This window comes from Globicephala melas, chromosome 5, assembly GCF_963455315.2.
Source record: "Globicephala melas chromosome 5, mGloMel1.2, whole genome shotgun sequence".
NCBI lineage: Eukaryota > Metazoa > Chordata > Mammalia > Artiodactyla > Delphinidae > Globicephala > Globicephala melas.
In genome coordinates this window covers 63,535,030-63,547,793 of record NC_083318.1, presented here as the reverse complement: position 1 = coordinate 63,547,793, position 12,764 = coordinate 63,535,030, and the positions used below count along the sequence as shown (strand labels likewise).

Sequence of the window (12,764 nt, the reverse complement as noted above, 5' to 3'; positions counted from 1 at the left end):
GCCCCACGAGAAGTATTTAAAACCATACCTCTTTAGCATTAAAGTCTGCGTCAGCATCTGCCTCAGATCATTAAGCTCCACATCTTTTAAACTGTGGAGCAAGCTGTGGGTGCTAAGGTAGATGTTGTTTATTTTTCCACTCTGTGTCTGGCAGGTCAACTCTCCGTTATATAACAGCAAAGGTTTATGACAGAAGGGAACTTTGGTGCCACCAGCCAAAACGACCTTGGATCCTATATTATAAAACAGACATCTTAATGCTGAAAGCTAATACTCAGCACACACATCAGAAAGGCATGTTTTAATTTCACTGCAATGGAAATGTATTTCTCAGTAAATGTACAAAAAAAGTGATTAAGTACCTTGTATAGTGTCCTTGTGAAAGACATAAGTGTACACCTTATCATCATCGTAGGCAATAAACACACCTTTATCCATTGGCCAGTTTTCCCAAAGAACACCTTTAATGGTTGGTGAAAAATCTGGAATCTCATAGGTAGCATCATTAACCTACAAAATAAGGATTTACAGATTTGCCCCAGGTCTGCACTTAAACCACTATCATTTGCCTTGGTAGGAAGGAGCCTGTCTACAGCCTTAGCTGGCAAAGCTTACCAACCCACATTCAACTCAGCAACATCCCAAGATAAAGGAAGAAAAGTTTCTTTTCCCGTTCCTAGAGGTCTGGCTTGAAAAAAACCTGTAGTTATATGGAAAATCAAGGATTTTATCTAAAATTTGGTGAATTTGCAGGAAAAACTACAAGTCTGGACACAAAACTTCAGGTTAAGAAAAAAAGTTGAAGTTGTTCAAGATGATGGAAATTTAAACTATGAACACATTTGTGCTTAGAAAATTTTCAATAGTACTGGGTACAGAAATGCTCCAACTAGAGAAGAAACAAATTAATTTGTATATGATTTGAGATTTAAATAAATTACACTCGGTATGTTTTATTTCAAAAACTTCTCTACAGCGCAATTCCAACAAACATAAACTATAGTTACAGTAATATAAGCTATTAAAAAAAAAATCAGTCCACATATTCCGATTCCACATATTCCTCAGGCAGATAGGCTTATATATATCCTCAATGTGAAGCTAAGAAACACCTGCCTCCTCTCTAATCTATCTTCCTCTCAAAATAAGAATGAAATATAAAATTCCTATAGATAATAATAACTAATATTATACAGCCATACAATACAGTACGGCCACTATTTAATATCCACATGTGGCTCTTAAGCACTGAAATGTGTCTAGTCCAAATTGGGATGTGGGTAAGTGTAAACTACCCACCAGATCTCAAGGAGTTAGTATGAAAAAAAGAGTGTAAACATCTCATTAATAATTTTTATGTTGATTACATACTGAAATGATAATATTGGGTTAAATTAAAAATCTTATTAAAATTAATTTCACCTGTTTTAAAAAATGTGACTAGTAGAAAATTTAAAATTATGTATGTAGTTCAAATTACATTTCTATTGGATAGTGTTGCTTACCAAGAAGTGTACTTATATTTAATTATACTTATTGTACTTATATTTACTTAATTTACCTTATAAATTACTTTTTGTAAATTATACTTACTGAATTTAATATATAGAATTACTTTAAGATATGTAAGTATATATATAATCTAATAGTTTATAATTTAATATATTGAATTCTAATCTCTTACTCTATAAGACAGATTCTATTATGCCCATTTTGCAGATGAAGAAACAGACACACAGAAATCTGCCCAAAGTCACACAGCTACTATGCTGAAGGGTCAGGATTTGAACCAGGCAGTCTGGCTCCACAGTCTATGCTTCTAGCCACTATGTCATACTGACTCTCAGTTTGTAAGGATGAGCACACCAGTGCTAGATGGTAGAAATGTTTTAAAGGGGGTAACCATTTGTTAAATGCTTACTATGTGGCAGATGCTGTACTGAAAGCTTTATGTGCATTATCCCATTTAATTTTTATACAATCTACAAAGTAGGTACTGGAACCATTTTCATTTTATAGATGCGGAAACTGGGAATCCAATCAAAGTGAGAGCCCTGGAGGAAGCTGGCCTAGTCTCACACCACTGATACCATGTGCTGACTGTGTGACCTTGGACAAGTGACTTACCTTTTCTATGCCTTAATTTCTCCACCTGTAAAATGGTAAGATAGGAGTATTGATCTCTGGGGCTGCTTTAAGGATTACAAGAAATCCCTGATATATGTACAGCATACTCAGCATGGAAATATTAGTTGTCATTATTACTAATCTCAAATCCAGGTTTGTCTGCCCATGCACTAAACTACTATACTCTACTGCCTCTGTTTATGAACTTCCTACAGTATATCACAAGTCAGCCTTTATGGGTATATAGGGAGTGATGGGGCGCAAGGTTTTCATTAGGGCACATGTAAGAAAAAAGCCATCTCTCCCAACTCTAATGTATGACAGGAGTCACTTCCTTGCCATCCACACAGTGAGGGAAAAGAGGTTGAATAAATGTACACATGAAGAGAAATTGCGAGTATATATGGGAATTTTAAAGAGGAATAGTTGTGGTTTGAATTATTATATACTTTCATATATGTACATCACAGAAGCAATGTTTTTCTCACTTTGAAGTTGGATGAAAAAGTAAGCTGCAATAGTAGCACACTATGACAGGGTGAGTGTTAAAAAAGAAACAAATAAAAACAGCACAGCACTCTGGTCAAGAGTCCAAGGGCCTTAGCATAGCTTCCTCTTGTGTCTGAGGTGTGGGGAGGCTCTGCACCACAAGCTCTCCTTTCCCTTCCCTGCCAGGCTGGCCTTACTCCTAGGCAAGACTGGGTATTATTTAAAAGAGGGACTGCTCCTGTGGGTACCACACGCCCCTCGGATATCTTATCCAACAACCTAAAACTCTAACCTACCAGTGAGACCCTAACTTGGAAAGAAGTTCACACCCAACCCCATGTTGGGTTAGGGAGGGGCTATGCCCTCGTGGAGTCATTCTTTTGTGCGGATTTGTTTCACCAGGGTTTTTGTTTTTAACTTAGCTGAGTTTCAGGTTAGACTTGGAAAAGGGATTGGGGATGAGCAGCAACAGGTGACAAAATTCTGGAATGTGAGGGTTTTAAGTTGTGATAAAGAGGTAAGAGGGCAGAGCTTTAACTAACCCCTGCTAAATAGCTACCCTATGCCTGATAATATGTTTGGAAAAATCAGCTCATTGAAACCTCATCCCAACCCCAGGAAGGAGGTCACATTAGCCTCTTTGACAGAAATTATCAAGGAAAGGAGAACTGTAAAAGGAGAAAGAAAAAAGCATCAACTTGTTCGGGACAGGTCTTACCCCTGGCCCTTCTCCGAGCCGTCAGACCCCACTTCTCACTCTCAGTCCTGTCAGATGCCCCGCTGCACCCTGCTACCCTCTTGTGCACCCTGTCTAAACAGCAGACTCCACCTGGGGTGAACCCACATAGGAAGCAAGGCAGCTTAACTCCGTATACCCTGTTCCAGAAAGGAAATCTCTACAGATTGAATTTCCTTATTAAGTAGAGGGAACGCAAGGTCATCTTTTTATTTAGGTCATTTTTCCTCATTTGTTTTGTGATCGAGAAATGGGTTGAATAAGAACTAGAATATTAGGAATTTGGCATAAATAATTCAGACACACATGGAAACCTGTTACATTTGTCAAAGAAAGAAAAGAGAAAGAAAAAAATGAAGGGAAGATAAAGAAAGGAAGGGAGGAGAGGAAGAGAGAGACAGAAATGGAAGGAAGAAAGTCTTTATATCTAGGAGAGTGTATTGTGAGGGGAGAGCTGTCTTCATTGAATCATGTCTTCGCTGTGGTGAAGCACAGATGCCTAGGGAACAGTTATTAAGGGTGGGTCCAAGAGCAGCTGTAGGCTGTGTGAACTGTGACCAACAACATACAAATCATTAACTGGATATCAAAAATAAATGAAAAATTCAAGTATAGTAGATAATGTAAAAACACAACATCTCCTTTATCTAAATCTATTCTCAAAAAAGTTAAGGATGTTTAAAAGTAAGAGTAAGTCTAAAAATGGGTTCATCTGTTTTCAATTACCTAATACAAAAATACCTTTCCTTTATGTTCAGGATCTTTAAGGGAAGAGGGAAATCAACTGAGGACAAAAAGGTGGACAAAAAGGACAGAGAACAGTCTCTGCCCTCTGAAGCTACTGCATTTCTAGAGAGAAAACTCATGTACCTGAAGATGCGCTGTAATACTGTGCAGTAAATAAGGTTAAAAATGGTGCAGAATATAACAACTATTCTTTCCACTAAAAAATCTCTCTGAAGATCTTTAACACTGAAAAATGGCAAAATAATGGAAAAACTTTTCTTGATGTAAATAGTCATGAAAACGGATCACAAACATGATATCACAAACATGATAACAAAGTACTACAATCCTTGGCAAGGTTTAAGAGAAAATGATCTTATATATGGAATATATTTTAAAAACACTTTTTTCTTCATATGTTGCATTTTTTAAAGACAAGCATTTGAAAACTTTTCTTGACTTACTGGACAGTAGACATATCCATCACTTTTTTCATCAATGAAAACTAATCTGGTCCCATTTGGGTCGGGAAAAATCTTTTTCACACTGACAGGATGTCGATAATCATTAACAAATTGCCAATCTTCAATGTAGAAATACTGAATGACACCAGTCTAAAAAAATACAGTCATAGAAATAAAAGGTTGTCAAGAAGATACAGACTTTCAGCATTTATGTTAAACATATTTCTTAACTTAAAGAAAAAAATGTCGTATTTTTGATCAAGGAAGAATTTAAGAATAATATTTACTATATGAGCCAAGTACAGACCCAAGAAAATAAGTAAAATGAAAACGCACATGTGATTAAACAGTCTATTAATTCTAACATTCTTAGTGATATTAAAGCTTAATTGATTTTTCAGATTTTCCACTTGCAAGAAATACCCTTATTGTTTAAGAGTGACTTTCAAGTCATGTTACTTTAAATATTTTTGCTATTAATTAATAGATAAATTAGAAAATTAAGTTTAAAATAAAAAATAAACCAAAACCCACCAGATACAATCAATTGTAGTTCTATATGTTAGCAAAGAACATGTAGACATCAAAATTTAAAAATATATCATTTACAATCACTCAAAAAAATTAAATACTTAGGTGTAAATTCAACAAAGCATGCATAGGATTTGTGCGTTGAAAACTAAAAAACACTAATGAAAGAATTAAAGAACATTTGAATAAATGGAGAGGTGTACTGTATTCATGGATTGGTGTCATAGTAAACATGTTACTTCTCCTGAACTTATATATAAGTTTAATATAATTCCAACAAAAATCTCAACAAGATTTTTTTGTAGACGCAGACAAGATTATTCTAAAATTTATATGGACCGGCAAAGGAACTACAATAGCTAAAACAGTTTTGAAAAAATATAGTGGGAAAATTAGTATATTAAATTTCAAGACTTTTTTTTATAGCTACAGCCATCAAGGTTCTGTAGTATTGGTGGAGGGAAAGACACATAGATCACTGGAATACACCAGAAAAGCCATATTATTTGTTACCAGGGATTAAGGATGAGGTGGGGGCAGGAGGAAAGTGGATGTGGAGATAAAACAGCAACATGAAGGATCCTTGTAGTGACAGAATTGTTCTGTATCTTGACTATTAATGTCAATTCCCTGGTTGTGATATGCAATGTAATATTACCATTGGGGGAAACTAGGAAAAGGGTTTATTAAGATCTCTCTGTATTGTTTCTTACAACTTCATGTGAATCTATGATGATCTCAAAATAAAAAGTTTAATTGAAATAAAAACACATAATAATATCTTAGATTTCTATTCAGGCCAAGATGGAATAACAGACGTGATTTAACTTTCCCACCCAAAATGACCAAAAATAACAGACAAAATACATGAAAAAACAGTTTTTAAGATATTGGAATAAGGCAACAAAGGACAGTGATCTCTGAGTGATGGGAAACAAACAAGGTAAGTCCTGTGAATGCTCCAGCTTTCGCCTTGAGAGAGTTTTCAAGCCATGGCAAAGGGAGGGAAAATGCAGGTGGAGCGTGATTCCCTGAGGTGAGGAGATAGAGCTGAGAATCCAGTGGGGGCAGGGAAGGAGGCGGCTAGACTTTGTAGGGTATAGTACCAGAGAGGAGAAAGCTGCACTGAGAGAGAAACTTGGAGATCTTCAGAGGGTCTACCTTGAGTCTTCAGCAGAGAACTAATCACTGCATAAATATGAGAAAACTGCTGAAGCCAGGAAAAAGAACCATCCAAAAGGATGAGCGTGAACAGTGACTGGCACTCACACAGGACTGGGAAGAGTGACTGTTCCCAATAGCCAGATTGGAAAACATAATTCATGGGATATTGTTAGAGTATTCAGGAAGATCTCGCCTCAAAAGTGGGAAGTAATCAGCTCTAGACTAAGCAGTGTTTCACATCTACCTAACAAATCACAAAATCAGACTCAAAAGGGTCAAACTGTTTCCAAGAAAATTAACTGCATCCCAGAACAGAGCTGAAGAGTATTTTTAGGAATACAAAAACATCCAGCACCCCAAAAGGTAAAAGTACCATGAGTGCAAAGAAGTAGGAAAACATAACCCATATTAAGGAGAATAACTGATCAATCAAAACTGACTCGGATATTAGAATTAGCAGACAATGTAACTACAACAGTTAATATCACTGCATGGCATATGTTTAAAAAGGTAACCGGAGACATGGAAGATACAAAAACAGACTCTAATATATCTTCTGCAGGTGAGCTACCATGTCTGAAATGAAAAATATGATGGATGAAACTACTGGCAGATTAAACATGACAGAAAAAAAGGCTAGTGACCTTGAAATACAGCAGTAGAAATTATCCAAAATGAAACTGAGAAAAAAGAATAAAAAAATTTAAAGAGCATCAACTGCGGGATAATTTAAAGTGGTTTAATATATGTATAATTGGAGTTTCTGAAATTGGAATGCAAACAGAGGGAGAAAAAAATATTTGAAGAAATAATGGTTGAAAATATTCCAAATTTTATTAAAACTATAAACCCTTGGATCCAACAACCTCAAGCACAAGAAATATGAAGAAACTTACATCAAGACAGATCACAATCAACTTGCTCAAAACCAGTGATAAAGTATTAAAAGAAGCCAGAGGAAAAAGACAGCTTACACACAGAGGAACAAAGATAAAGATGACCGATTTCTCATTAGAAATAATGCAGGCCAGAAGACAGAGGAGCAACATCTTTAAAGTACTGAAAGAAAAAACTGTCAACCTACAATTCTATATCTAGCAAAAATAGTTTTCAAAAATGCAGGTGAAATAAAGATGTTTTCAGACACGAAAGCAAAAGAATTCATCACCAGCAGACCAGCACTACAAACAGTGATAAAGGAAGTCCTTTAGTGGAAGGAAAATGATACCAGCTGGAACTATGGATCCACATAATAGAATGAAGGGCACCAAAAATGGTAACTATATGGAGAAATATATAAGATATTTTTAATTATGTAAATCTCTTAATTGTTTAAACAAAATTAATATCAGTGTATTATGGGGTTTATGACACCTGCAAAAGTAAAATGTATGACAGCAACAGCAGAGGTAGGAGGGGACACATAATATTCTAATAAATGAACTTATACTATTCTCTATACCTTACAAGGTATAATGTCACTTGAAGGTAGCCTGTGATAAATTAAGGATGTATACTACAAAACCTAAAACAACCACTAAAATAAGAGTTGTAGCTAATAAGGTCAATGAATGAGATAAAATTGAATAGTAAAAAATACACAATCCAAAAGAAGGCAAAAGAAGAGGAAAAAGGCAACAAAGAAGAGATGGGACAAATAGAAAACAAATAGCGAGATGGTAGATCGAACCTAAACACAGAGATAATCTCATTAAATTCAAAAGTCTAAACAACATAATTGGACTTCCCTGGTGGCGCAGTGGTTAAGGATCCACCTGCCAATGCAGGGGACATGGGTTCAAGCCCTGGTCCAGGAAGATCCCACATGCCGTGGTGCAACTAAGCCCATGTGCCACAACTACTGAGCCTGAGTTCTAGGGCCCGTGAGCTACAACTACTGAGCCCATGTGCAACAAATACTGAAGCCCGCACACCTAGAGCCCATGCTCTGCAACAAGAGAAGCCACCGCAATGAGGAGCCCGTGCACTGCAACGAAGAATAGCCCCCACTCGCTGCAGCTAGAGAAAGCCCACGTGCAGCAAAGACCCAACACAGCCAAAAATAAATAAATAAATAAATTTATAAAAAAATAAACACTGTAATTAAAAGGCAGAGTTTGTCAAATTGTGAGAATTAATATGGTGCCTACAAGAAAAATATTTTACATATAAAGACACAAATGGTTAAAAATAAAAGAATGGAAAAATATATACCAGGGTAACATTCTAAAAAACTAGAATGGCTATATTAAAATCAGGCAAAATCAATTCCAGAGCAAAGACTATTGCCAGGGATAAAAAGGGTCATTTCAAAATGATAAAGGGGCTAATTTATGAAGAGAACATAACCATCCTAAATGGTTATGTACCTAATAACAGAGCTTCAATACACAAAAAAAAATTGACAGAACTGCAAAGAGAAATAGACAAATCCACAATTGTAATCTGAGTTTTCAATACCATTTTCTCAATAATTGACAGAACAAGTATATATAAAGTTGCAGAAGTCTTGAACATCATCAACCACCTTGATCTGACATTCTAGAACAGCATATCCTTTCCAAATACACAGGAACATTTACCAAGATAGATCACACTCTGTACCATAAATTAAGTCCCACAAATTTAAAAGGATTCAAGTCATACAAAGTATGTTCACTGACCATAACAGAACTAAATCAGAAACCAATAACAGAAAGATCTCTGTAAAATCTCGATTGTTAGAAAACTAAACACCGGACTTCTAAATAACCCATGAATCAGAGCAGAAATTAAAAGAGAAATTGTAAAATATTCTGAACTGAATAAAAATAAAACACAACATATCAGAATTTGCGGGATGTTGCTAAGATAGTACTTAGGGGAAAATGTCTAGCACTAAGGGAGTATATTAGAAAAGAATTGTCTCAACTCAATGAACTCAGCTTCCATCTTAAGAAACTAGAAAAAGAACAAATTAAAGCCAAAATAAGCAGGAGAAAGGAAATAAAGATCAGAGCAGAAATCAATGAAACAGAAAACAACAGAGAAAAATCAATGAAACAAAAAAGTTGTATTCTCCTAAAAGATTGATAAAACAAAACTGATAAACCTCCAGGCACACCAATCAGGAAAAATGACACAAATTACCCAAATCAGGAAAGAAACAGGTGATATTACTACAGATTCTACAAATATTTAAAAGGATAATAAGGAATATTATGAATAATTTTATGCCTATACATTTGATAATTTAGATAAATGGACAAATTCCTTGAAAAACACAAACTACCAAAGCTCACTCATGGAAAAAACACATAACCCAAATATTTTGATATTGATTATAGGAATTAAATTTATAGTTTAAAACCTTCCCATAAAAAAACTCCAGGCCTAGAAGGCTTCGTAGGAAAACAGCTCCACCATGGCACCTGGCTACTTTGCAATGCCACAGAGTCAAGGCTCAACTGTAGTCTGACCCATGTATTGGCAGAATCCTCTGTTATCTTACAAGGAACATGGTGAGATGGGCACTCTTGTGAAAATCTGTCACTGAGTCATTTCTCATCCACCTCTCTGTCTTGTGGGAGACTTCCATGAGGAATTTCTCAGCTGCTTCCCTGGTTCCAATGATGTCCAATTCATCTTGGATTGTCCAATTCACCTTCCTTAGTGTATAGCTGCAGAGTATAAACTGCTTAGTTGTAGCAGAGTTGAGTCCTCCACCACAGAGTACATAGAAGAGCATCTGACCTCTTCGGTTTGGTATTATTCTGTGGCACTAAGGATGTGGGGAGCTCTAATAACATGATCTTGCCTTTGCTGTATACATCTATTGGGACTGCTTCCTCCTTACCAGCTGAATCTATGGAAGTGCAGCAAGCCAACCTAGCAGGTACTACTCAACTACTGCTAGGAATTGCTTGATCACCCAGTAGGCTTCACTGGCACATTCTTTCAAACATTTAAGCAAAAAACAAACAAAAAACAAAACAAAACACTAATTCTAATCAACCCTTCCAGAAAATTGAAGATGACTAACTCATTCTATGATCATTACCCTGAAACTAAAATCAGACAAAGGCATCATAGGAAAAGAAAACAGCAGACCAATGTCCCTCATGTACGTAGATATAAAGATTTGAAATAAAACTTTAGTAAATGAATTCAACAATGTATAAAAAGAAGAATACATCATGATCAAGCGGGGGTTATCCCAGGAATGCTGGGTTGGCTTAACACTAGAAAATTAATTAATATAATCCACAAATTATAAACAAACTAAAAAAGAAAACCCATGTGATCATTTCGATAGATGGAGAAAAAGCATTTGATAAAATCCAACATCCACAGAAATTCTTAGTAAACTAGGAATAGAAGAAAACTTCTTCAACCTGATAACAGGAATCTGTAAAAGACCTACAGCTAACATCATACTTAATGGTCAAGAACAAGATGAAGACATCTACTCTCATTGCTTCTATCCAACAATATATTGGAATAGAAGGCAGACTGAAAAGGAAGAAGTAAAACTATCTTTATTAGCAGATGACATGATCATCTATATAGAAAATCCAATGGAATCTACCAAAAAAACGCTACTAGAATTAGTGAGTTTAGTTAGGTTTCAGGATACAAGATGAATATACAAAAGTCAGTTGCATGTCTATCTGCTAAAAATGAATAATCAGAAATCGAAATAAAAAAGCAATACCATGTATAGGAGTACCCAAAATACGAAATACTTAGGTATAAATCTGAAACAAGATGTGAAAGACCTGTACACAGAAAACTCCAAAACACTGCTAAGAGAAATTAAAGAAAATCTAAATAAATGAAGATATATATCTTGTTCCTTGGTGGGAAGACTCAATATTGTTACGATGGCAATTGATCTGTAAGTTCAACAATGATCCCAATAAAAATACCAGCAGGCTTTTTGTAAAACTGGACAAACTTATTGTAAAATTTAACTGGGAATACAAAAAACTGAGAATAGCCAAAACAACTTTGAAAAGGAAACACAGAAGTTAGAGGGCTAACACCACCTGATTTCAAGACTTATTATAAAGCTACAGTAATCAAAACAGTGTGATACTGATGTAAAGACAGATAAACAGATCAAGAGAATAAACAGAGAGTCCAGAAAAAGATCTGTGCATTTATGGACAATTGATTTTTGACAAAAGTACAAAATCGACTCAACAAAGTACAAAAACAGTATAGTTTCGAAGAATAATAGTGTTTTCAACAAATGTTGCTGGAACAACCGAATAGCTATATGCAGGGGAAAAAACCCACAATACTTTGATCCATATCTCACAGCATAAACAAAAATTAACTCAAAATGGATCACAGACCTCAATGTAAAACATAAAAGTTGAAAGCTTCTAGAAGAAAACATACGAGAAAAACTTTGTGACCTTGGGTTAGGCAAAAATTTCTTTGATATGACACCCAAAGCAAAACCTATAAAAAAAATTAATTGATAAACTGGACCTGGTCAAAAATTTTTTAGTTCTCCTCTTTGAAAGACAGTGTTAAGAGACTGAAAAGACAACTCACGCACTGCGTGGAAAATACTTGCGAAGCACATATCCGATAAAGGACTTGAATCCAAAATGTGTGAAGAACCGTCAAAGCTCAATAAGAAAACAAACAATCCAATTAAGAAATGGTCAAGGGCTTCCCTGGTGGCGCAGTGGTTAAGAATTCGCCTGACAATGCAGGGCACACAGGTTCAAGCCCTGGTCTGAGAAGATCCCACATGCCACGGAGCAACTAAGCCCGTGTGCCACAACTACTGAGCCTGCGCTCTGGAGACCGCAAACCACAACTACTGAGCCCATGTGCAACAACGACTGAAGCCTGCGTGCCTAGAGCCTGTGCTCTGCAACGAGAAGCCCATGCACCACAACGAAGAGTAGCCCCTGCTTGCTGCCTCTAGAGAAAGCCCGCACACAGCAACAAAGACCCAATGCAGCCAAAAATAAATAAATAAAATAAATTAAAAAAAAAAAAAGAAATGGTCAAAAAACTTGGACACTTCACCAAAGATATACAGCTAGCAAATAAGCATATGAAAAGATGTTCTACATCATTAGTCCGGTAATGAAATGCAAATTAAAATCATAATGAGGTATCGCTACACACTTATTAGAGTGGCTAAAATGTAAAAGACCGATCATATCAAGTGTTAGTGAGGATGTAGAGGAATTGGAGCACTCATACACTGTTGATGGGAATGTAAAATGGTACAACCAATTAAATTAGAAAAGAGTCTGTCAGTTTCTTAAAAGGTTAAACATACACTTGCTATATGACATATCATTCTACTTCTAGGCATTTATCCAAGAGAAAAGAAAGCATATGTCTATACAAAGACTTGAACACAAATTTGTTTATAGCAGCTTTATTTGTAAATATTCCAAACTGGAAGTAACACCAATGTCCATCCATAGGTTCATGGATAAGCAAATTATGATATATGCATACTGTGGAATACTACCCAGCAAGAAAAAGGAATGAACTATTGACACACACACCAA

The 12,764-nt window shown here is 35.7% G+C and overlaps 1 protein-coding gene across 2 annotated transcripts in view; it reads right to left on the bottom strand.

Annotated features, from left to right (window-relative positions):
* Window positions 1-12,764, bottom strand: part of WDR19 (WD repeat domain 19) — an 83,687-nt gene that overhangs the window by 41,934 nt on the left and 28,989 nt on the right. For both annotated transcript variants that reach the window (XM_030881051.2, XM_060299241.1), the window contains 3 exons: window positions 4,543-4,692; window positions 363-510; window positions 29-233 (listed from right to left, as the gene is read on the bottom strand). In XM_030881051.2, coding sequence (XP_030736911.2) covers window positions 29-233; window positions 363-510; window positions 4,543-4,692 — 503 coding nt within the window. The remainder of the gene's footprint in view (window positions 1-28; window positions 234-362; window positions 511-4,542; window positions 4,693-12,764) is intronic.